The sequence below is a fragment of the Hippichthys cyanospilos genome, chromosome 22 (genome assembly GCF_059441005.1).
Source record: "Hippichthys cyanospilos isolate Australia breed blue-spotted pipefish chromosome 22, RoL_Hcya_1.0, whole genome shotgun sequence".
In the NCBI taxonomy this organism is placed as follows: domain Eukaryota; kingdom Metazoa; phylum Chordata; class Actinopteri; order Syngnathiformes; family Syngnathidae; genus Hippichthys; species Hippichthys cyanospilos.
In genome coordinates, this window is record NC_142390.1 from 9,445,903 (window position 1) to 9,472,835 (window position 26,933).

General features: G+C 39.3%; 1 protein-coding gene across 2 annotated transcripts in view; it reads right to left on the reverse strand.

Moving 5' to 3' along the window:
- The window catches only part of aldh1l2 (aldehyde dehydrogenase 1 family, member L2), a 43,986-nt gene extending 17,487 nt beyond the window's left edge, over window positions 1–26,499 (reverse strand). For both annotated transcript variants that reach the window (XM_088406173.1, XM_088406172.1), the window contains exons 1-18: window positions 26,305–26,499; window positions 22,666–22,810; window positions 20,536–20,770; window positions 16,873–17,038; window positions 15,181–15,282; window positions 12,139–12,228; window positions 11,027–11,161; window positions 10,818–10,943; window positions 7,247–7,338; window positions 6,762–6,906; window positions 6,174–6,293; window positions 5,966–6,093; window positions 4,575–4,725; window positions 3,441–3,511; window positions 2,246–2,351; window positions 748–835; window positions 492–585; window positions 313–412 (exon numbers count right to left, since the gene is read on the reverse strand). In XM_088406173.1, coding sequence (XP_088262299.1) covers window positions 313–412; window positions 492–585; window positions 748–835; window positions 2,246–2,351; window positions 3,441–3,511; window positions 4,575–4,725; window positions 5,966–6,093; window positions 6,174–6,293; window positions 6,762–6,906; window positions 7,247–7,338; window positions 10,818–10,943; window positions 11,027–11,161; window positions 12,139–12,228; window positions 15,181–15,282; window positions 16,873–17,038; window positions 20,536–20,770; window positions 22,666–22,810; window positions 26,305–26,352 — 2,142 coding nt within the window. In that variant the 5' untranslated portion in view covers window positions 26,353–26,499. The remainder of the gene's footprint in view (window positions 1–312; window positions 413–491; window positions 586–747; window positions 836–2,245; window positions 2,352–3,440; window positions 3,512–4,574; window positions 4,726–5,965; window positions 6,094–6,173; window positions 6,294–6,761; window positions 6,907–7,246; window positions 7,339–10,817; window positions 10,944–11,026; window positions 11,162–12,138; window positions 12,229–15,180; window positions 15,283–16,872; window positions 17,039–20,535; window positions 20,771–22,665; window positions 22,811–26,304) is intronic.
- Between the last annotated feature and the right edge of the window lie 434 nt (window positions 26,500–26,933).

The window sequence follows — 26,933 nt, forward strand, 5'->3', positions numbered from 1 at the left end:
CACTTTCAACATTCCAACCCATGTCAGGCTCATTTACTGCCATTAAAATTGGAAATGTCAAATTTGAACACATTGAAAACCTCATGTTTTATCATGCATTTCCCCCGATTTTTGCATGAATCCTTTCACTGGCAACTCACATATGGGGCGCAGTAAAAATATTTGTGTTGACACCCCAAAACCACTGGATGGCACTAGCGGCCAACATTTGCAAGCCTTTCGATGACTGCGATGATTGACTTAGCCTGGACTCCCATAAAGCAAAAGTCTTCAAAAGTGTTCATACTCTTAATTATGACAAAATTCTCTTACCATGCGAACGGCTTTGTCCATGTCACAATCGCTAAAGATGATAAGAGGAGACTTCCCTCCAAGCTCCAGAGAAACTTTTTTTAGATTACTGACTGCACAACTTAGAGAGGAAAGCACAATATTCAGGCATCGAGTGGCAGTAAGTAAAAACAGAGGGGAACATTTGAATGAGGTCACACCTTTTCATGATTTGCTTGCCAATTGGTGTTGAACCAGTGAAACCCAACTTTCGAATATCCGGGTGATCGGCCAAGCGCTGTCCCACCATTCCTCCTATAGAGAAGAGCAATTTGTTCGATTCAATGAGATTCAAATTTAAAAAACAGTTACCAAACTCATTCACTGCCATTGACGACTCTAGACTTCTATTTTAACTGGGCTGGCAGCGAATGAGTTGAGATTATCTGATAAAATGTTTTATGAAGTATCCGTTACCTGAGCCTGGTAATATGTTGATTACTCCTTTTGGAATACCGGCTTTTACTGATAACTCGGCAAATTTTAATGCAGTCAACGGCGTTACCTGCACATATGAGAGATGCATGATATATACATGGAATATTATCAAATAATTTGAATAAAAAAATCTTTTAACAGTTCGTTCATTCATTTGTGCTTTGTTTGGCTTGATCTTTGTTCTGTGGCACCGCCTATGGCCGCTTTCGTTATGTTTAGTTCTTTCTCCCCTTTGTGGAATCTATAGGTTTGCAGAGCCTGTCAGAGAGGAGGAACCATCGATTGCACACCGGACAGCAATATGTAACCACTTGCTACTTAATGCAGCCGGAACAGAGCGACGACGTCGGATTATTGTATGGACCCCCCGCGTGTATCTCCGAGCAATCCAGTTATTCCAAGTCTTTTCCGAGTCACCGCCTAGTACTTTCTTCGTCCTGTTTCGTGTTCATCCGTTGCTACTTTTGTGAGTACTTTTCTGGACCGTCTTCAGTTTTCACTTTGTCACCTTCGAGTTTAGTTCTAGCTTTTAGTTCTAGTTTATCGTTAGACGTCGTCGCTCTGTCGGTTCTGTCCCTTCTGCCCGTTGTAGTTTAATATTTCACATTGTACAGTTTTGTCACTGTCGCCCTTGGTTTCCAGTTTAGACCCGTAGTGTGTTTATCTTTTCTCTGTTCCACTTGTGTGTTATGTGCTCCTTTTGTTATTAAATTATTATTCTTTTGACACTTTGAGTCCTGTTTCTGTTTGGGTCCAACTTCCGCTTTTGCATTTCGGTGTCGAACACAAGTGTTTATATTACCTTTTGTATATATTACCTCTCTCTGTGAAATCTAACCCACAAGTTTCTTGAAGTTGGATTGTAAGAATGTTGTCATTTATGATAATATGCCTTAAATTTGTTTGTTGATCCAACAATTTGTGACGGTGGATAACATGCTAGCTAATGTTAGCATGTTATATAGCGCTACCCTGTCTGCGTTTAGCTCGTTAGCATTTTTTTTGTGCCAGTTATTTATTTCCCTTTGGTATATGTTAGCATATGCAAAGGCTTTGCATTGATACTTATTTGCATCTAATTAATGTTTTGTCTTGAAATGAATACCATTTGTAATTGTTATATGATGGATCAAATACATTTTTGCTCATTTTTGTACATATTGAAGCGGCAAGCTGAGGACCATGGACGAGACTGTTCATTATGTAAAATACTTTTGTTCTGTTTCAGATGCCACATAACCCAAAGAACTGCAGAAAAAACATTGTGCAGAAAAAAACATCTATTCACAAAGAGCTCATTTTCTCCTTCAGCCCAAAACAGTTTAGTGTGACTCAAATGGCCTATTTTCAAACAGTGATTACTAAAGAACAGAATAAGGTAGAATCTTACTTTCTTTGTCTAGCTAAAGAATGAAATCTAGTTGTTCATATGCTTCCACATTATATTCTTAACATCATGAATGCTGTGTATGGTCACCTGTGCCGGTTTAAGAACAAGCGTGTTCCCAGCTGCAAGGCAGGCGGCGCTTTTCCATGCCAACATCATGAGAGGATAGTTCCAAGGGATGACAATCGCACAAACACTGATTATAGACAAGTACAATGAGAAATAAGAAAAATAAATATAAACACAAACAGTCAATAAATTACCGTACTTTCCGCACTATAAGCCGCACCGGATTATAAAGCGCACCATCAATGAATGGTCAAGTTTCTAAAAAAAAAAAAAAAAAAAATGTCATACATAAGGCGCACCGGATTATAAAGCGCACATAGAGTTGAAACCATAGTACTAGCTGGGGTTGCATTATGCATCCACTCGATAATGCTTCACTAAAGGGAATGTATTAAAAACAATCAGCAAAGTCATCAAACTTTATTAATAGAATCAACTTTATACATACAATATAATTTATACAATATAAAAAAAATCAGATAAAACAGAGAATGCGTTATTGGTAATTGCTATTTAACTACTAAGCAGGAGTCGCAGAGCGCAGAATAAAGCCAGATCAAGCCATGCACTCGTGAATGCGCGGCGCCGCAATCCTTTTGATCTTCCCCTCGGCATTCATTTTATATTTTTGACCGGCTATTTCGTTATGGAGCACAAAGAAGTTATGAATAAACCAAAGTCAGGGAAATTTAAACAACAAACATGCAACAGTATGAGTGAGGAGCCAAGCGCAGGTGAAGGCCTGGTGCCGCCGTCTTATTATTTCTTTCCTCGGCACGCATTAAATATTTTCAACCCGCTATTTTTTTATGGAGTACAAAGAAGTTACGAATAAACAAAAGTCAGGGAAATTTAAACGATATATAACTTATACCTTTTAAACGGTATAAGTGAGGAGCCAAGCGCAGGTGAACGTGTGGCGCCGCCGTCTTTTTAATTTTTTCTTCGGCATGCATTATATATTTTTGACCCGCTATTTCGATATGGAGCACAAAGAAAAAGAAAAAAAAATCGGGTCGGGCCTGCAAATCAAGTTAATTAATCGCGCTTAGCCGAGTCGGCTTTAATACCCTCGGGTCAGGCCGGTTTGAACTGGATTTTTTAGGCATAACCTATAGTTTATGCAGTCAGCACATGATATGATCCATAAATAAGGCGCATTACAGTGCGGAAAATACGGTATATTTTAATATGTCATTTCAATACCCAATCTTACCCGATAGGTTCTCTTTTAGTAAAGGTGAGGTTGTGATTGGGCCTGGCCTGGTTAATGGGAATCGTCTTGCCCTGCAAACAGAGTTGATCGATCATTCGCGCTTTATACTTCAGATATAGGATCGCTTGGGAGGGTTACTTTTCAAATGTGTGTGTAGCAAATGTTTGTGTGCTAATACCTATAGAGTAAGTGGAAAAAAAGGTATACAGTGGACCCCGTGTTACAGCGTCCCTGGCTTACATTTTTTTTCATGTTGCGATGTGGAATACTTTTTTTTTTCGTCCCCTCTTTACGGTATTTTCGGCTTTGCGACAAAAACAACTGTAGGGGATTGGCTGTATTTGTGTTGTTTTGTCTCCATCTGCAGGCGTTTTTAGGTAATTGCACTTATTTTCTGTTGGCCGTCATACTGGATCCATGCAACACATCATTACAATGCTGGTCTGCTATTGATCGGTGTCTCTTCACGGAGATGCTGGTCTGCTATTGTTCGGCCTCACCCGTTTCAAAATGGCGGAATGGTAAAGCTTTGTTATATCATGAGTGGTTACAAAACCGTATACATCGTGCATTTTACTGCTTAATTCAAACTTGAATGGATTAGCCATGGGTCCCAAGATTGCTAGTGATGTTAAAGAAGTAAGAAGATGATTTATATGGAAACGAAGCTGGAGGTAATCAAGAAATACAAAGGTAGCGTAGCCTAGGCTACCCTTACTAGGGAATATGGGCATAACAAGCGCCACTTGAAGGTAAATAAATCCTTTCTATATTTATTAATTCATGTTTTCTGATTGTATACATGAATATTATATTTATGTAGCACTTACTATAGTATTTTGGTACCAATTTTTAATATGTATGTACAATTTTGATGTTTTTACCTGAGGTTCTAAACGCATTAGCTATTTAACATAGGTTTGGATTGCCCGAAATACTGTGAATTTGCCTTACAAGCCCGACCGCGGAATGCATTAATCTTGTAACACGTGGGCCCACTGTAATTGATTTTAGTAAAAAATATGGACAAATAAGTTTGTACAAATCAAAACAACAATGCAAGTGAAAGTTTACAACTTTTGCACATTTGTTTTTGAGACAACTGTGACGAAAGCCCAATGGTTATAATTTTACCTGTATCTTGTCACACCAGCCTGCAAAGTAGCGAAACGTCTGGATGGACATGCCCACATGAGTTTTCAGCGCCAGCGTGTAAACAGCTCCAGAGTCAATTGTTTCAATAGTGGCCAACTCCTCCTGGTGTTGCTCCATCAAGTCTGCTAGTCTATAAGGTAAGTCAAAAAGAGGAACATTTTTATTATTATTATACTTTGCCTCTTTAAAAAAAAAAAAGAAATTACAAGCCATGTTTTCACAAAGCACATACATTTCAAGTAACAGTGTTTTTCTATTTTCAAATACAGTCGGCCCCCAGTTTACGAACCCCCTGTCTTACGTATTTTTCATCTCACGACGTGGACCGCGGCGTTTTTTTGTCCCCCTCTTATGCAAAAACCTTTCGTCTTCCGAACCATCCAACATGCCGGTCAGTGTGTCCGCACTATTTTTTTCGCTTTACTGCATCAACAAAAACAACTTTCCTCGCATGTCACAGAAATGCCGATATGCTATTGGTCGGCGTCACGTCAATCACAGAAATGACGATATGCTATTGGCCGAACTCCCTCATCTTGCATCTTGATGGCACGAGCTGGTCCGTGTGTGTGAAGTCTTTGCAAACTTTTATCTGTTAGACATGGCTTCTAAAATTGCAAGTGGCTGTAAAGGAAGAAGTAAGAGGAGGATGACAATAGAAACGAAGCAGGAGATAATAAAAAAATAAGAAGAAGGCGCACGCATAGTTAACCTTGCTAGTGAGTATGGCCGTAAGCGCTCGACAATCACTACAATTCTCAAGAACAAGGAAGCCATTAAAGCAAGCAAGTCTTCTAAGTGCATGACTTTCCTTGCCAGGGGACGGACCTCGGTCAACAACAAAATGGAGAGGCTTTTTCTATTATGGATTAAAGAGAAGGAAATCGCCGGTGATATGTTCTCGTTTAAAAATAAGTTCTTGTTTAAACAAAAAAAAGCCATTGTTTAAAAAAAGTTCTCGTTTACGAAAAAAGAAAAAAAAATCTGCGGGTTGGTCTCTTCTCCCTTCCGCCTCCACCCACCACCAGCTCAAGTCACGTCTCCCCAAAGGTAAATGTCATTTTTCCTTTGTATATTTATGTTATTTAATTTAACTGTACAGTAGATTATGTTACTAATTTTTAATATGTGTATAAAGTCGTGATGTTTTTACCTAAGGTTTTTGCACGCGTTGCACACATTCATTCATTAACAGGTTTGGATTGCCCGTCATACGGTGAATTCGAGTTACGAGCCTAGCTGCTGAACAGATTAAGGTCGTAACACGGGGGCCCACAGTATATAGTTTCAGTGTGGTTCAAGGCAAGGAGGCAAATCTTAATTGATCTTGAATCTTACTTACGTAAATTTATTGTTTTTGGATAACTCACTTGTAAAGTAGATTTCCTCTGTCTCTTGGGTTCATCTTGCCCCAAGGCCCATGATCAAATGCTTGTTTAGCAGCTGCCACGGCCTGGTCCACATCCCCAACAGAAGCATAAGACACCTTACATATGACCTAGTAAAAATGTTGACAAACAGTCCATCAAGTACTTTGTTGTTTTGATCAATACTGTATAAGTATATGAGCTCCCTTACCGAGCCATCAGTGGGACTAATGGTGTCGTAGGTCTTGCTGTTTTCAGCATCCACAAATGCGCCATTGATAAAACACTGGTAAGGCATTTTCACTGTCATGCTGTTTATTTCCTTGGTAACCTGGTAGGATAAAGCACACCATTCTTCTAATCTGTTATAAATCCAAACAAAACAGCTGTGGCGATACGGTGTACGGAATCCATCAAATAAAATAAGGACCAAGATTTCCTGAGCTATCGAACAGCTGATTTACGATTAACAAATCACAGTTCAGCTTGCTAATGTCACGTGACCAAACTCAGAAAAACTGTGTAAAAGGAAGGGAAGGACGAGGGAAGGAATGACTGGTTAGGGTGGCCTTGGAAGCAGGCAGGATGGAAGCATGATCGGAAGGAAAAAAGAAAGTACGGCGAAGGAAAGGAAGGAAGACAGTGAGCAAGCCAGGACGGAAGGAATGTAAGGAGGAGAGAAGGAAAGAAGAGAGGGAATAAAGATAAGAAGGAAGGCAGGAGGGGATGAAGGTACCTGCTCGGACTTAATATATACCAAGTGCATCCTGTATAAGTGTAATAAAATATATGAACTCACATGGTCAATGACCAGTTCATTCTCCTCATCTTCACCTCTCAATTTACGGACAAACATCTGGATGAAGTCCTGGAAGGTGGTAGCCATGTAAATGTCCTCATTCTGAAGGAGGACACCAGCTCGCTGCTTTACCTCCTCCACCAACCTGGACAAAATAAATACTCCTCGTTATCACTGAAGTCATTTATTTGTCATTCGAGGGTAAAACAATGGTCGTGCTGAGTTGAATATGCAAATTGAGACAACGTCTCAGCGTTCATGAGTGCAATTCAAAAGAAAGGGCTTTTCCCAATTAACTGCAGTGCCTGTTTCTGCCAGCAGAGGTCACTAGCTAAAGCTTCCCAGAATGACGCAACTTTCCAAAAAATTGTGCGGGATCTTCCTATCGCACTAAGTCAAAACACATATCTAAAAACATGAACAGATCGCTGTAACTCTGCTGGCAAACAGCAATTTTGGCCATTTTGCTGAGGTGGTCAACTTACCTGACCACATCCATGGAAGCAGCTCCGGATTTGAAAAAGTCTGTAGTGTCCTCGATGACTGGGATGTTGCTGAGAATACCCTTCCAAATATCCTGTAATCAAAACAATTTCACACCGCCTATTAACCCAACTTTTTGACCCAGCTTGGGCTTTTAGATGTATTTGATGTGTGATATCAAAGGAAAACAACAAACAAATAAAAAACACAAGGAGGCTAAAATATTGCATACATTGTCAAAACATGATGACTTTCAATATGCCACGCTGCCACGCCGTCCCTTCTAAATGCTTGCAAACGGGAGCTCGAGAGGTATATACTTTAGGTGTCATTTTGCTTATGTCACGTTCATTTACCGCCATTCAAAATTGGAAATATTGTCAATTTTGGACATATTGAAAACATGAGCATAATTTTTGCATGAATCCTTTCAACAGCAATTTGCAAACAGGGTGCAGTAGAAATTTTTGTGTTAAGACCCCCAAAACACAGGGGTCGCTAACGGACAAATGGTAACATTTGCAAGCCCTCATTGAGAGGCTTAGCTCCCATAATGCAACATTCTTTCCATGCGTTGCGGGACTTGTAGTTGATAAAAGACTTCGGTCCAAGAACCAAATGTTGTACGGAAGCTTTGATTTTGCTGAAGGGAAGCGTTTTATTTCATGCAATGCATAACATATCTGCATAGTCCTGTCGGACAAAATTAAAATTCTTCAAATGAAACATCCATCCATCCATCCATCCATTTCTTCTGCTTTTCTTCTGGGGTCGGGTCGCGGGGGCTGCAACCTCATCCAGCCTTCCACTTCATCCAGCTCCGCCGGGAGGATCCTAAGGCGTTGCCAGAGACATAGTGCCTCCAGCGTGTCCTGGGTCGTCCCTGGGGCCTCCTGGCAGTGAGATATGCCCGAAACACCTCACCAGGAAGGAGTCTGGGAGGCATCCGAACCAGATGCCCGAACCACCTCAAGTGACTCCTCTCAACACGGACGAGCAGCGGCTCAGCTCTCTCTTCACCGCGACAAACCAGTACAGAGCCCGCGTTACCGCAGACGCTGCACTGATCAGCCTGTCGATCCTACCCTCACTCATGAACAAGACTCCAAGATACTTGTACTCCTCCACTTGAGGCAGGAGAGGGCACTCCACCCTTTTCCGACTGAGGACCATGGTCTCAGATGTGGAGGTGCTGATCTTCATGCCGCTTCACACTCGACTGTGAACCACTCCAGCGAGCGTTGGAGTTCACTGTCTGAAGAATTCAACATCACCACATCGTCTGCAAATAGCAGAGATGTAATGCTAAGACTCACAAACCGGACTTCCTCAATGCTTTGGCTGCGCCTAGAAATTTTGTCCAGAAAAGTAATGAACAGAATTGGTGATACAGGGCAGCCTTGGCGGAGTCCAACCCCCACTGGAAACGGATTTGACTTACTGCTGGCAATGTGGACCAAACACTGACATCGGTGGTACAGGGACCGAACAGCCCGTATCAGGGTGTGCGGTACCCCATACTCCCGAAGCACCCTCCACAGAACTCCCCGAGCGACACGGTCGAACGCCTTCTCCAAGTCCACAAAACACATGTAGAGTGGATGGGCAAACTTCCATGCACCCCCGAGGATCCTGCCGGTGCAGAGCTGGTCCACTGTTCCACGGCCGGGACGAAAACCACATTGCTCCACCTGAATCCGAAGTTTGACTTCCAGACGGACCCTCCTCTCCAGCACCCCTGAATAGACTTTACCGGGGAGGCTGAGGAGTGTGAGCCCTCTGTAGTTGGAACACACCCTCCGATCCTCCTTCTTAAAAAGGGGACCACCACCCCAGTCTGCCAATTCAGGCGTGCTGTCCCCGATGTCCACGCGGCCTGTCAGCCAGGCCAGCCCTACAACATCCAGAGCCTTTAGAAACTTTAGGATCTCATCACCCCTGGGGCCTTGCCACCAAGGAATGTTTTGACCACCTCGATGACTTAAGCCCCAGAGATGGGAGATCCCACCTCGGAGCCTCCAGACTCTTCTTCCTCAGGGGAAAACGTGTTGTTGGAATTGAGGAGGTCTTTGAATTATTCTGCCCACTGGTTCACAACGCCCTGAGTCGTGGTCAGCAGCGCCCCATCCCCACTATACACAATGTTGATGGTGCACTGCTTTCCCCTCCTGAGACGCCGGATGGTGGACCAGAATTTCCTCGAAGCCGTCCGAAAGTCGTTTTCCATAGCCTCACCAAACTCCTCTCACACCCGGGTTTTTTCCTTGGCGAGCGCCGAAGTCGCACACCGCTTGGCCAGTCGGTACCAGTCAGCTGCCTCTGGAGTCCCACAGGCCAAACATGCCTGATAGGACTCCTTCTTCCTCTTGATGGCATCCCTTACCGCTGGTGTCCACCAGCGGGTTCGAGGACCGCCACAACAGGCACTGACCACATTACGAGCGCAACTCCGATCAGCCGCCTCAACTATGGAGGCGCAAAACATGGTCCACTCGGACTCAATGTTTCCCGCCTCCCCCGGGACATGGGAGAAATTCTGCCGGAGGTGGATGTTGAATCTCGGTTTCCCAGACGCTCCCAGCAGACCCTCATGATATGTTTGGGCCTGCCAGGTCTGACCTGCATCCTTCCCCACCACTGGAGCCAACACACCACCAGGTGGTGATCACTTTACAGCTCTGCCCCCCTCTTCACCCGAGTGTCCAGAACATGCGGACGCAAGTCCAGTGATATGATCACAGGGCTTGATCACCTAACTGTGGCCTAGGGTGTCCTGGTGCCAAGTGCACATGTGGACACCCCTATGTTTGTACATGGTGTTCGTTATTGACAATCCGTGACGAGCGCAGAAGTCCAATAATAAAAAACTAATCTGGTTCAGATCGAGGGGGCCGTTCCTCCCAATCACACCCCTCCAGGTCTCACTGTCATTGCCCACATGAGCATTGAAGTCCCCCAGCAGAACGAGGGAGTTCCCAGGGGGAGCGCGCTCCAACCCTCCAAGGACTCCAAAAAGGGTGGGTACTCCGATGTGTCTGGTGCATAAGCACCAAACACCCGAAGGCGGAGGGAGACTACCCTCTCGTCCACAGGGGTAAACTCCATTTTACAGGCGCTGAGCTAGGGGGCAATACGTATGGCCACCCCTGCTCTGCGCCTCTCAACGCGGGCAACTCCAGAGTGGAAAGGAGTCCAACCCCTCCGAGAGGACTGGTACCAGAGCCCAAGCTCCGTGTGGAGGCGAGTCCAACTATATCTAGTCGGAACTTCTCAGCCTCACACACCAGTTCAGGCTCCTTCCTGCCAGAGAGGTGATATTCCATGTCCTAAGAGCTAGCTTCTGTAGCCGGGGATCGGAGTGCCATGGCTCCAGCCCGTGGCTTCCCCCCAGCCTTGGAATATATATATATATATATATATATATATATATATATATATATATATATGTGTGTGTGTGTGTGTGTGTGTGTGTTTATGATTCTTTGGGCCAGGTTAGTGAAAAAGCCCCGGACATCCATGGGTCAACATCATCAAAATAACAAATGGTGCAAACGTATTTGAACAACTACTTACCCTCATCTCCTTCACTATTTCTTTCTCATTGTCACTTAATTCCACACTTTGTGTTTCCCCAGTGGAAAAGTACTTGGAGGCAGGTATCATTTTTCCATCTTCAAACTGCAGATTCTTCACAAGAACCTGAGTGTGGGGGCAGCACCGTCAACAATAGGCAGCGTAAAAAGTTTTTAGTTCATATATTGTGACAACATGCGGTTCCTCACTGCTTTGCCATCAGTTCCGTGTAGGACAAGTCCATTTTTTGTCACCAGGCTCTGACTGGATGCTCCTTCGATGTCCAGTGGTTGGCCAGATGGTACTGACCCTTGTAACATTGATGAACCGTATAAGGTAACGCACTGATAGGAGAGAAATGTTTCATTTAATCGTAATTTTCAACAAAATGTGCTTTTGATCATTTTTATTAAAGAATCAAAACAGGCCTTTTTCGGAGCATTTTGTGAATTGCAGGTATTTGTGAATACTATATCATTTTTTTCAGTTTGTCATAGTCAGATTACAAACTAAAATCATCGTTTCTGAGTTATATATAACCATTATTTATAGGTACGGGACTAGTCAAAAGTCAATGAAGGTAAAGGTGTTTCCAACACCTTCAAATACAATAACTCAGACAATAACTCATTCAATCCCAAAGGCATATTTTTACATTTTTAAGAGGCCAGACATTATTCCAGATATCTGTCAAGTTTTTTATCAAGTGTTTAGCAAATGAAGTGTCCATAAATGGCAGAGGTGGGACACTTTCATTTTTTTGCTGGTCCGTTATTTGACAGAGCCCTGCCCCCTTTCCGTCATGGTCGGGCTGTCATTTTTTTTCAAAGAAGACAAAATTGTAATCATCGGTCCATCAGTCAGTCAGTGTATTTTTGCCCAACCTTCTGCCACCACTAGAGGGCGTCATTTGACAATTCTTTTTCTGGTCCGTCATTCATCAGGCACTGGTTTACCTCTCTCTGCACTCATACTAATTATTTATTTATTTATTTTTTTACACTTAAAGTTATCACCATGTCTATGGTTCTACAGTTACATTGCAATTGAAACACAACACACTAATGTAAGTGTAACAGGAAAGCAAACCCAGCTAAGGGGGTTTAATATGTCTTATTTTACTTGAAGAAACTACATTACATTGAATCAACATTGAAAAAACTTTAACATTATCCAAATGGTTGGGTGGTCAACCAAGTGAAATATTTAAATCCTTTTTTAATGCACATGAGTGGAGCAGCAAAATAATGTTGCCAATAAATAATAGTATATGTCAGTATCTCATAAATGTGTATGATTTCAAGTGCTCGAAGAAACCCACCTTGCCATCAATAACGGTCCAAGCACCAGGGATTTTGTCATGGCCACGTATCCAGTTGTGAATTACCTCAGCTGGCTGAGCCAGATTGATCTAATGGAGAGACAAAAAGAGAGTCTCAAAGTCTCTAAGTAGCTAGGATTCTTGCAAATGTTTAATCGGATTCCGCGTTTGCGGGTAGCTATTATAACCATAACCAACTCAAATGTTCTGCTGCAACCGGAAAATTTGTCTCGTTGGCCAAAATTTATGGGGGGACATTTTTCTAAGGTCTAATGTTTCTGGAGAAGAAAAAAGTGTCCTCATAAGCAGTTGAAATTCCTTATAGGCTGGCGTGATCGACGTCAAAAGCTCTGCACACTTTGAGGCTGACAGTCTGACAAAGTTGCCGTTCCTAATGATCACATTTTTAGAAACCAGGCTAACTCAAATGTGCTGCTGTAGCGGGAAAATTTGTCTTGGCCAAAATTTATGGGGAGACGCTAATGTTTCTAGAGAAGAAATAAGTGCAGTTTAAATTCAAGTGATAAAAATGTTGACTAAAAATGTATAAAGATTGCACATTCACAATTAATTGGAAATGTATTACTTGCTTTCTGAGTTTTTACTTGTTTTTCATCAAGCGAAAAAATATCTTATTTTTATCTGAATACTCTAGTGAATTCAAATTTTCGGAATACCAAAAACACTCAATGGCCTCGGCCCTTGGAACGAGCAATCTTTGCTCACCTGCTTTCTGAGTTTGGTCATGTGACAGTCACAATCTGAACCATCATTGGTTGTTCCTTAAGCAATGAGGAAACTGTGATGAATTTTACTGCATTCATTCATATTCCATATGCTCTATAAAACATTATTGAACGTATCAGGTCGACTTCCCTTTAAACAACTTTGAGGATACATATAAAGTGATCCCTCCTACTTTGCGGCCTCAGTACTTCGCGGGGTTTTTCAGGAAAAATGATAAAAAAAATTAAAAATAAAAAATAATTTAAAAAATGCACAAAAATGGAAAAAAGCAAAAAAGTACATTATACAGTACTGTGTTCATTATATAACTAAGTAATATTAGTAAATAACTATGTTAAGAATTCTTCAAGCATTAGAGTTTGTGACGTTTGTTATTTTATTTTGAAATGTATGCTTTTAATTTGTCGGGTCGCGTTGCATTTCCGTTTCCTGTTCTCTGTGTGTCATTCGATTCGTTACAGTGACGTTCATAGATTAAAGTTCGGCAAGTGTTTTTATATTAGTTTACTGACTTTAAGATTGTTGTTGATTTATTATTCAACAAATACTATGATACACCATACATGAGCCAAAATAAATGTGAAGTTCAACGTGATGACTTGCGTAGTCTTTCACCGGAGTCTTGGTGCAGATAACCAGTCCTGAGAACAAATTCTCAACAAACTAAGTAATATTAGTTATTTAATGAATATACAATAATGTTAATAAGGATAATGTAATGTTAAATAATAGGAGAAAGGAAATAAAATAGGCAAAAAAAAAAAGGATTGGTTATGGTTACTGTGGCTATATTGGGGCGTACATAGAAATCTAGGAACTGATACCCTTTTTCGCGGGTTTCAGACTTCGCGGGGGGTTGACAGCCCCCATTAATATATATATATATATATATATATATATATATATATATATATATATACACACACAGTGATCTCCCCCCTACTTCGCAGTATATATATATATATATATATATATATATATATATATATATATATATACACACACAGTGATCCCCCCCCCTACTTCGCAGTATATATATATATATATATATATATATATATATATATATATATATATACACAGTGATTCCCCCCCCCACTTCGCAGTATATATATATATATATATATATATATATATATATACACAGTGATCCCTCCTATTTCGCGGTCTCAGTACTTGGCGGGTTTTTCTTGGAAAAATTAAAAACATTTCAAAATAAAAAGTAATTTCAAAAATCCGCAAAAATGGAAAAAAATTGAAAAAAGCAAAAAAGTACATTATACAGTACTGTATTCATCAAATAACTAAGTAATATTAGTTCATAACTATGTTAAAAATTCTTCAAGCGTTAGAGTTCGTGACGTTTTTATCTTATTTTGAAAGTTCGTGACGAGTTTTATCTTTTTTTTAAATGTATGCTTTTAATTTGTCGGGTCGCATTGCTTTTCCGTTTCCTGTGTTACGTTCTCTGTGCGTCATTCGGCTCGTTACGATGACGTAGTGAATGACAACGTAAGATCATATTGATAGTTTATTATCATTTATGGTGATAACGCACGCTACTGCCTATGTTTAGTAAGCGATGAGTGTTTATTCTGTTTATGTGTTCGTTTGTGTGGAGGTTGCACTTTATAGTTAGTAGTTGTTGTTAGTTGTTGCTCAACCGCTAAGGTGGGCTAAAAATACAGTAAATTCATAGATTAAAGTTCGGCAAGTGTTTATATGTTAGTTTACTGACTTTAACATTGTTGTTGATTTATTCAACAGATACTACATGATACAATAGCCAAAATAAATGTGAAGTTCAACGTGGTGGCTTGCGTACTCTTTCACCTGAGTCTTGGTGCAGATAACCAGTCTTGAGAACGAATTCTCAACAAACTAAGTAATATTAGTTATTTAATGAATATACAATAACTCTCGTACTCTCTCACCGGAGTCTTGGTGGTGGTCAATCAAGGCAGATAACCAGTCCTGAGAACAAATTCTCAACAAACTAAGTAATATTAGTTATTTAATGAAAATATAATAATGTTAATAAGGACAATGTAATGTTAAATAATAGGAGAAAGGGAATAAAATATGCAAAACATACAAAAAAAAAGTATTGTTTATGGTTACTGCGGCTATATTGGGGCGTACATAGAAATCTAGGGACTGATACCCTACTTTGCGGATTTCAGACTTCGCGGGGGGTTGACACCCCCCATTAACAGCAAAGTAGGAAGAATCACTGTATGTTTTGTTCCAAAACTCCTTTCACATTACGGATAAGTAATCTCGTTTTGACCTCACCTTGGCATTGGATTTCTTCTGAATGCCTTCATAGCTTGCACCCTCTTCTGATTGTGGAATTCGCAGTGCCTTGCCATCAGCAACAAGCTGGACTGACTCTACCTATTTCGGAAAACACATTATGATTAAATACTCTAACAATATATAATCATTTTATTTTCTATGCCACTTTACCTTTAATCCCTGGGATTTTTTTTTTTTTTTAGTTAATTATTGCCTGCTTTTCTGGAAGTCATGGAAATAGTCCTGAGCCTCCTAAGTGCAAGTTTTTATTGCATCACAAAATTGGGGTCTTTAGTTAATAAATATCCACTAATGTCACAATTTCTGACCGAATCTTTCTGAAATGCAACGTTTCAGTGCTCAAGCTTAGTACTGTGTATTCCATGTCATTTTCCTCTCAACCTTTTTTTTTTTTTGGGGGGGGGGGGGGCTTGCTGTGCACTTTACGGTAGATCCGCAAAGAAGACCATTGCCGAGAACTTTCACTTTTCTGTGATGTGACAGAGCCAATAATTTCACCGACAGCACCTTTATTCTTTGCGGCAATACCCGCCTGCCTAAAAATAAAAGTTTCAATGTCGCAATCAAGTGGCCGAGACCGTGCTAAATATTGTGCTGACAATCCTGCGCTATCGTTAGCTTAGCACAGTAACTACGGTTGAACAGCTGTTAAGTGAAGCAAACGCTGCACCTACCAGTTGTCCCAAGTTCTCGCTTCCGCCTTTCTACAAGCCAGGTGAGTGCTCTTGCTTGGTTCTGTTTTGTATTGAAAACTCAGCTGGCCGTGTTGGATCGCTCTTAGTGAACGCAAAGCGGCCGCCATGATTCATTCCTGCCCCCTGCGTGAGCCGTTGAATGTTCCCAAAGTTGATTGGCTGTCACGACGCAAAGCGCGGAAAAAGTTAAAAAAAAATAACTTCACGCGATTCAGTTAAATGGTATGCGTACATCAAACGCGAACGAGGCAAAAAAGCGGAGCGTTTTGTATTGTAGTCAATGGAGTTCACGTGACTGTGCACGAATGCACGTCGGGCAACGCGATGGACGTGAATGGAGAGACGCGAATGGCCGAGCTCCAAAACATTATTTCGGGTGCAGCCCACGCGGACCGGTACCGGGGATTGGGGACCACTGATTTAGTTTATCCTTTAAAGTGACAATATGTAAACTGTAGACCATTTTTCATTAAAAATGAAAAAAATAAATTAGAAATTTCAAAAACTTGTAAATAAATGTGTGCTTAACGACCAACATTATAGTTTATATATTATCATAGCTCTAGTTATCATTCATATTATTATCATATCATATTACATAAGGGGTGGCATTCCTTCGGACGTGTGTATTGCTGCATTTACCGTAATGCCCCTAAACCTCCCTTTAACAGTTCATTCATTTGTGCTTTTGCTTGGCTTGATATTTGTTTTTGGCGCCGCCTCTGGCCGCTGTTGATATTACAATTTGTAGTGAGGAAGGATGGTGTGGCGGTGACACACACATTTTTCTTTCTCTCTGTGAAATCTGGCACACGAGTGTCTGTAAGTTGTACTTTCTTTGTAAGTTGTTTTTTGTCATCCACAAAAAGATCTCAAGCGTTCCTCTAAAATATAATGTGCCCAGCACCTGTTTGGGAATCAAGAGTTATGACAGCAGGAACAGAAAGAATACAATGACCTTTCAGCCTTTTACCATTGCCTTGATGCCTTCTGGGAAGAGGAAACGGTTGTAGAGTGTGTCCACTGTGTCGTTGGGTTCAACAGAACACTCCCGTTGCAGCAGGATTGGTCCGGTATCCAGACCATCATCCGCCCAAAATATTGTAAAGCCAGCTTTCTTATCGCCGTGGATCAAGGTCCTGATGACACAAGTACGCAATTATATAAATACATGACATAATCAAATTGATTGGTGAAGGAATTTGTAGGTCTGTGTTTGGAATACCCAGATGTCCGTTGACTCCTCGGTTAATTATGACAAAATGTTTTGTTTGCAATTAGCATTCTTATCCTCGTGACTATCAGGGAAAAAATATTGTCCAACCACATTTGCGCTAAACCCTCAATCTTTGTAATTAGTAAGTAAAATGCAATTTAAAGAAATGCAAATGCAATTTAAACAACAAACATGCAACGGTATAGTGAGGAGCCAAGCGCAGGTGAAGGCCTGGCGCCGCCGTCTTTTTATTTCTTTCCGCGGCATTAAATATTTTCAACCCGCTATTTCGATATGGAGCACAAAGAAGTTATGATTAAACGAAAGTCAAGAACATTTAAATGAAAAACATGCAACGGTATGAGTAGGGAGCCAAGCGCAGGTGAACATGTGGCGCCACTATCTTTTAATTTTTTTCTTTTGCATGCACTATGTTTTTGACCCGCTATTTCAATATGGAGCACAAAGAAGTTACGAATAAACAAAAGTTCAAACAACAAACATGAGTGGGGTTCCACACACTGTTAAGTCCTAAAAAAAAGAAAAAAAAATCGGGTTGGGCCTGCAAATCAAGTTAATTAATCGCGCTTAGCCGAGTCGGCTTTAATACCCTCGGGTCAGGCCGGTTTGAACTGGATTTTTTAGGCATAAACTATAGTTTATGCAGTCAGCACATGATATGATCCATATATAAGACGCACGGGATTATAGGGCGCGCCGTCAGCTTTTAAAAAAAAAAAAAAAATCAGGCTTTTGGATGCGCCTTTTAGTGCGGAAATTACGGTAATTGTATACTGAAAATGATTTTTTTGAAAAAGGATATCTGAATTGGTAAAAAAAAATTCCGACTCTAGTTTAAAGATTTGTTTGTTTATTGATTCCGTTATCGATTATGATAACTAATCATTTTAATGACTAACCCTGAACTCCAGTCTGGTATCCTGCATGTTTTCCGGTTTCCTCAACCAACACACCTGATTCAGATGATTCAAACTCTGCAGGAGCTTGAACATTTTCATAATCATTTGAATCAGGTGTGTTTGCGAGAGAAGTTTCAAAAACATGCAGGATACCGGCCCTCCAGGACTGGAGTTTGACAGTTATGACTTAGGTGTCGAACCCCAGTCCCCGCGCCGGTATCCGACATTTTTTACGGTGTTCTCAAACAAACGTACCTGATTCAGATTATTAGCATATTAGCAAACTCTGCAGGAGCTTGAACGTGTTCCTAATCATTTGAATCAGGTGTGTTTGCAAGAGAAGGTTGCAGGATACCGGCCCTCCAGGCCTGGAGTTTGACACCTACATATGACTTTGAGCAACCCACCAAACTTGATTGAGTTTGCTGTCTATATTGTTAATGCATTACAGTCCATCAGGCTTCAATCCTAAGGATAATGTATGTGCATTTTTAGTAATGCTCAAATGAAGCTTTTGTTGCCATTTAAGGCCAATTTCTTGGACAATTTTGGGAAGCTTCTTTAACAGCTAATGACCTCTGTTGGCAAAGAAGATGCATTTAGGCAATGCTTGAGAAAAGTGCATTTTTGCTCTGAAACGGATGCATACTACATAGAATTAGAAACATAAAATTAGAGGGGGGGGAGGGTAGGGAGGGAGGTAGGTGGGTAGGTACCTACCTACCGTATTTTTCGGACTATAAGCCGCAACTTTTTCCTCATGATTTGAGCCCTGCGGCTTATAGTCCATTGCGGTTTATCTGTTGTTTTTTTTGTTCCCACCGGTCAAGCAAACGTGTGTATCTGCTCAAGGAGTCGGTTTATGGAACAACTATTAAATAGAACTGCAAAGATGTAAATCAATGGCTGTTCTCAAAGAGAGTGGGTTACGTTCCAAAAATAACACGTGCAAAGTGAAATCCGTGAAGTAGCCAGCTTTATTTTTTTGATTATTTTACAATGCAATACTAAACTACAGAATGAAACCAAAATCAAAACCTGTTTCAAAGCCCCAAATTTGTTTAAAACAATCATTTTAATATAGTATACAAAGTTGGAAACATTGTCACTCGCGTATTTCACAGTCCCAGCAATGCCTCTTTGTTCTGAACCCGCACATTGTTTGAGTAGTTAGCAAGCTCTTTCTTTTTGTGAGCAAGATTTTTATAAACGGATATGCCCGGACATCGAATTAAAATGAAGCCTCTTATATCATGACAATACACTTGAAATTTCAATTTATTACAAAAGAAACCTAGGTAAAAGTCAGATTTCCAAAGCTGTTCATTTCTCCGTTGCTCTCTATGTTGGCACACAGACCGGGTGTGTGCGTTTGCTCTTGGCACGCCTACGAGTCACGTGATCGGCTCCCAGAGACCAAGCTGTCAATCAATGTGCTTACTAGCACGTTTGCAACCTGTGTGCTGAGCTGAGCACACTCAGACACAGGAGAGATGAAAGCAAGCTTTTGGATCCTCTTGTTAAATTGACAAGTGAAAAACCAATATGGTACAGCATCAATATTTTGTTTCGCGACAACAGTAAAGTCCCTGAGCCAATCAGGATTAAAAGCACAATGAGCTGTAAAAAAAATTCCACACTGTAAAAAAAGTCCGTGAAGCAGCGAACCTGTGAAAGATGAACCAGGATACCGCGAGGGATTACTGTACCACCTTTGTGTTTTGAGATTTGTACATAGACCTAGAGCACCCTCTTCTGGTTACTTCGAAATATTGTTTTTATCAGTAGACTTGAGTTATCCAATGTGGCAGCACGCAAAGACGACAGGTTAATGTTGGAGGATTGCTCATCTTATTTTAATTTGCCTTGGACGAGAATTGTCCGTGAGTACACCAGTTGTCAAAATTATGACACTGTTCATCTGTTTTGTTTATCGTTAGTGACATTGGAAATAAGAGTATTTTTTTCGTTGTGCAACTTGTTTGTTTGCTCGAGAGGTGCTATGTATCATTAGCGGATTACGTGTTTTATTTTTCTAGTTTTACGGCGACCTAAAGAGGGTAATGGTCAAGGGCCATTGTTCAAATAAAGCAGAGCAAAAGGAAAGACAAGTGTGGTTGTTTGAAACATCGTTATCCAGCTGCCTAGCTGGCGAAAAACCCAACGCTTCAGAGTGAGGACGGCATAAAGATCTTGTATAAAAGTTTGTGTTTGATATAAGGTATACATGATTGTATTCATAATATTATGATTGTATATATTCTTTAGTTGCAGTGAGTGCAATGTTCACTAAATTCATTTATCGATTCAACAATGGGAGACAGAATGCTGTTAAAGAGAGGATGTTGCAGTTGGTAGACAATTTTAAAAAGTACACAGATTATGTGGAAAAAATTAGTCTGTTTTGAGTTATGCTGTTATAAAACGACCCCCCCCCCCCCCCAATATGGAGGTTAAGAAATGAGGGTGGAAAAAGCTTGAGAAATATGTAACTCCTTACCAGTTGATGGCTGAGGCTCCTCTGTGCAGGGGAAGGATGGAGGGGTGGTAAATGATGGAGCCGTGCTTGGGATGATCAATGATGTTCATTGGGATGAACTGAGAGCAAAATGGCATAACGTTGATCTCCGCATTCACTGCCATGTACGCCTCCACTATTTCTGGGATGGGCTTTCCTTTAACTCGCCACCGAGGGAACTTGAACACTGGTGTGCCATCCTTCTCGGCTGCCAAGGCTGAAAAAATGTCAAATATCAAACACATTTAGTGTCAAAGTTCCACATATCAAAGTCATTTTACCACATTATTATTCTTCTTTTATAGATTGAGAGAAAACCCACATTATTTAGGCCAGGGATGCGCAAAGTCTTCGTAACTCAGACATGGCGATTCACCCAAGAAGGTTCATTCACAAAATACCACAGTATCCAATATTTGTATTTTTAGCTATGCTGAACTATTACAACTTTGGTTAATTGTTAAACCTGTAATTGCTCAGTCGCAATTTTCCGCTATCGCGATGCTTATCTTTCCTTTACCAACAATTGGGGTTGAGGCATGTTGGTCAGCGTCAAACATGGCCTGACCACAGCCACAAAAGTCCTTCTTGACCCCTGTCAATATGACATGACCTCAACAAATAGAATACCAAAACATACACAGACTACGGTGGGAGTACCCTCCCTGCAGTTCCAGCGTAATCTATATTTTAACATGGCAGAATTTGCCGAAGACTTAAATGAATTATTACAAATAATACACAGAACGAGTGCTGTGTGCAGAGGGATACAATGATACAACTACTGAATGTTAATTTGAAAGTACAGTGGACCCCCGATTTCGTATGGCGGGGATCCACTGTAATTCTACGGTCAGTTAAATGCTAAAAACGTCAATTTTTGAACAAGTGAAAATGCTATTGGAAGTTTTTCATGTTCTTTTACAGTGTTTATTCTTCAATGTGAATGTTTTTTTGTTTGACTTTTTTCTTTTGTTGTTTCATTATCATACTATGTTTTCCATTTACAGTACCTCTAACGCAGTGGTTCTTAACCTTTTTGGAGGCACCGAACCCTAACAGTATCATTTGCTCCTTCACCGAACCCTTACTAGACTCAGCAGTGGACCTCTGCGGCAGAGGCTCCACCGAACCCCTAAGACCATCTCACCGAACCCCTAGGGTTTGATCCAACCCAGGTTAAGACCCACTGCTCTAATGTTATACATGTATTTTAATTTTATATATTATCATTGATGGTATTTTTTTGGGTGTTTTTTTCCAATTGTTTTGTTTTTCATTTAGGATATGTTTTAAAGCTGCAAAATCCCTCCTCCCACAGTTTATAATTTCTTATTATTAATTCTCAGGTTTTTCATTCATCTATACTCTCAAAACTCTCCAATTTGCAGACTCCACTAAATGGCAAACTTTATCTGTTAGACATGGCTTCTAACATTGCTAGTGGCGGTAAAGGAAGAACTAAGAGGATGATGAGAACAGAAACGAAGCAGGAGATAATAAAAAAAATACGAAGGAGGCGCACGCATAGTTAACCTTGCTTGTGAACCTTGCTTGGCCGTAACTGCTCGGCAATCTTCTAAGGGCAAGAATTTCCTTGCCAGGGGACGGACCTCGGTCAACAACAAAATGGAGAGGCTTCTTCTATTATGGATTAAAGAGAAGGAAATCGCCAGTGATATGTTCTCGTTTGAGAAAAGTTCTAGTTTAAGAAAATAAATAAATACATTCTGCGGGTTGGTCTCTGCTCCCCTCCGCCTCCACCCAGCTCAAGTCACGTCGCCCCAAAGGTAAGTGTCATTTTTCCTTTGTATATTTATGTTATTTAATTTAACTGTACAGTAGATTATGTTACTAATTTTTAATTAATCTAATACTAATACTAATCTAATCTTAATCTAATTAATCTAATCTAATACTAATTTTTAATTTAATTAATCTAAATTTTTTAATTTTAATATATATATATATATATATATATATATATATATATATATATATATATATATATATATATATATATATATATATATATAAATAATAAACTACCTTGAATAGGCCTTTTCTTCTCGCATATACAATCAATATAAAAGCAAATAAATAAATACTTACCAAGAGGGTCAGCCTTGCCATTTTGATCAGGTACCGTGAACACACCTACCACTTTGTGACCCTGTTTTCTCAGATTGCTGTACACCTCCTTGCCAAACAAGCTCTGACCAATTATAGCGAGCCTGAGCTTGTTCTGGAAGTGATACTGGAAAGAGATTGGAAAAATAAATCAGTTTTACGCATTAAAGTGTGTTCTTAATTATTGTACATATAGGATTGTACTTAAATACACAAGCACATCAGAACATGAACGGTGTGACCCTTCATGTGACCCTTTTCTCAAATTGAATAATAAATCATACCGTAAAAATGCCTATTAAACGTAAATGTTCATTCATTTGTGCTTTGCTTGGTTTGATCTTGGAGGGCGCTGGTGTATTGCTGGTATGCAAAAATGTGTTGTTTTTGTACATTTTTATTTTACATTTCTGGCCATGTAGGCATCATTTACAACTTCAAGGGAGCCATAATATTTATTTTTGGATAATTTTGGGCATGTTAGTTTACTTTAGTTTAAGGTCATTCCACTTGATGAGTAAAAGTACTGACTTTCAGAATTTTTTTCCCTTAAATATTGTAACACCAATGTTTCGTATGAGCACTGGGATTGGGGGGTTTATTTCCATTTCATCAACCATTTACAGACCTATGAAGTTCTGTTTTTGATTTTAGCTAAACATTTTCTTTCAGTGCATCTCTACAGACTATGACAGGGGCACAGCTGTTTTGCGACTTGCTGTCAACCTGTACATTTATTACTGTATATTATGAGAGATTTTAACTATCATATTTTTCAGACTATAAGCCGCGACTTTTTCTTCATGATTTGAGCCCTGCGGTTTATAGTCTAGTGCGGCGTATCTGCTGCTTTTTTTTCCCACCAGTAAAGCAAATGTGTGTATCTGCTCAAGGAGTCAGTTTATGGAACAACTTTGAAACAGAACTGCAAAGATGTGAATCAATGGCTGTGCTCAAAAAGCGTTTAAAAATATATTATTAAAAATATTTTTTAAAAATGTCTAAATTGAATAAGCCCCCCTTCAAAAGTGCAGTACCACCTTTGTTGTTTTATTTATATATATACATATACATATATATATATATATACATATATATATATATATATATATATATATATATATACATATATATATATATATACATATATATATATATACATATATATATATATATACATATATATATATACATATATATATATATATATATATATACATATATATATATATATATATATACATATATATATATATATATATATATATACATATATATATATATATATATATATATACATATATATATATATATATATATATATATATATACATATATATATATATATATATATATACATATATATATATATATATATATACATATATATACATATATATATATATATATATATACATATATATACATATATATACATATATATACATATATATACATATATATATATATATATATATATATACATATATATATATATATATATATATATATATATATATATATATGCATATGCTGCGGCTTATATACCGGTGTGGCTTATAGCCCGGAAAATACGGTAATACTCTAGGTATATTAAGTGTCTATTCATTTTGTGTTTTGCATGTTATGTTTTTCTGCAGTATAAAATCAAAGTGAATATTCAACCACTGACATTATTGTGGCTTTATATCTTGTTCAAGCCATTCCTAATAGATGTGAATCTAGCACACATCCAGAAAGGGCGCAGTGTTATTGGAAAAAAATCCATGATTGGGGCTTTATTATCATTATTGTTATAATTATTGTTATTCCATTGAATAATCAGACAAAATTTAGATTTGCATAAATGTATTGCAAAAGCTTTTATTATCGTCCAATTATGTTTACTAACCAATTATTGTTAGGTTTTCGTTATCACAAACATCAACAAACAATTTGACAATGACTGTGCTACTGATTAGTAGTACTTTGATGATTTTCTTACACAACATTCTCACAGTATGTTAGCCAAGGGATACATGTTGAATTTAGACATCTTGTCACCATTGGGTGAAATTTCAGCTCCCTAGTGTCTTCTTTTATTGCTTTTTCTTTTATGTGAAACACCTTTGCAGTAAAGCACAAAGGATTGGACAAAATACTGTACAAGGGTTAATTTGTCGATACATTTTAATAGATTAGTTGCTGATTAATCATAATTTTGACGGCTCTAGCAACGATTGATCTTCATTAACCACAAATATTAAATATCAAAAAAGCTCTCAAATATTCTAAATATACAATGTCAACACAAAATGTTAGATGCAAATGAGTTTTTATCAATGCAAAACGTTTGCATATGCTAAGGGAAATAAATAGCGCAACCGAAGGTGCTAACAAGCTAAACGCTTACAAGGCAGCACTATATAAAATGCTGAAGATAAGTGCAAAGAAAACAACTTAGACACACTTTTACCAGATTTCACAGACAGACAGAACAATGTGTATGTCACCGCTACACCATCCTTCCGAAATGGAAGTGGAAATTTTTAAACTAATTTTCCAAGTATGCTAGACTCATAAACCAGTAATATATGCAACACGTTTTAAGTTTTTTTGGGGGGGAAAAAATAATTTTTAGTGGGAGGTTTAAAAAGCAATGAAATTAAATGAAATGAAATTTGTACTGGCTCAGTTGGGCCTCTTACTATATAGGAAAGGGCACGGAGAAACCAATGACTCTCCTCGCAAACATCACATTACCAAATTAACATTGACAAACAGGTGCTGTGATTAGTCGTAGTCACTGCCCTCGAAAAACAGAAATGTCAAATTCAGTTTAAATATTGTATAAAATCGGGTGGAGTTTCATGCTAAATTCCTTTTCCACAAATTGATCGTATTAATCAGAATGTAAAGATTTTTGATTTAACATGACTTCTTTGTATTATTTTCAGGTAAAAAGTTCAGTATTACATTTTATTCTTCATTATTAATTATATGATACCATATTTGTCTTCCACTTATAGAGAAAGGAGTGAAGATTGAATGCAGTTGCGTTTGTCAGTCAGTTCCACACTCTAGTTTCCAAGAAGCAGCAACGTTGCGTCTTTGAGTCTATTTAACGTGATGCATTTGCCATTGGCCACAAGCAGAGGCGAGAAATGCTACTGGCTGAATGATGATGACGCCTACACCCTCCCCATCTGTCCCAGACACGTGTAAAGGGAAAACGGTCTTCGGGTTTCCCTTGCGGATACGAGTTGGCTCTGTCAAGTGCACGAGGCAGCCGGTATCATATAGCAATGCAAGTGAAACATTCCTCATTAAAACTATTGTGTCGTAATTTCAGTAAAATCACCAATTCAAGCAAACCAAATCATCAGTGCTGGCACGATCTCTTTTTTGGTTTGTTTGTTTGTTTCCAAGTCTTGTACGTTCGCATCTCGACCATCGAGAGAAGAAGGGGGAAAAAAATCCGCGCTGATGCAACTCCTCTGCGTTTTGCACTGAATGCAACGTAAAGGCGATACCGTAAAAGGTCGATTTATGGAAAATCGTCAATACATGCTAAATTCCCTTCAGGCAATGAAGCAGTGTAGCAGTGTTAATCCAGCAAAGCAGTTGGATTGTTTTACTCACAGAAGAGGTGGAAAATTTCCTGAAGACCCGGCTTGCCGTTCCTAACATACTGGCGTTTTGTGTTTATAAAAAACGAACTAAACAAAAGATTGTGAAGCCTCAGATGCCAACAAATATGGGTACACACAACAACAACCTTTCAACGTGTCAGCGTAAGAGTGACTTAAAGCGCCTCACAACCTGCACGTAGCACTAAAGCGTACGTAATGTGCTATGCAGAGTGCGTGCGCGTACTCGCAGTAGGGTCCGCCCCCGCGGGCACGCGCATTTTTGCCTTTTGAGCCAGTTTACTTGATAATCATTGACGTTTTTTTTTATTGCATGAGCTTGCACTTACACTCTTCCTCTATTGTCAATCTGCCCCTTCCATTGAATGTTTGTTCCCTTTCCCCCCCAATAACTTTATTTAACATTCAATAGAATAATCATTTACTGTAAATACAAAGATAAAGAACCTAACGCTAAATGATAAACAAGAAAATTGTGTGTATTTAGTATATATGTAAAAATATTGGGATCAATACAAACATTGTTTTGTTGTGAATAAAATATATTATGCAAAATGCGTTTTCAGTGTTTCGGCTACTTTGGCCCTGAAGTGTAAATCACACACACATTGGCCCTGAAGT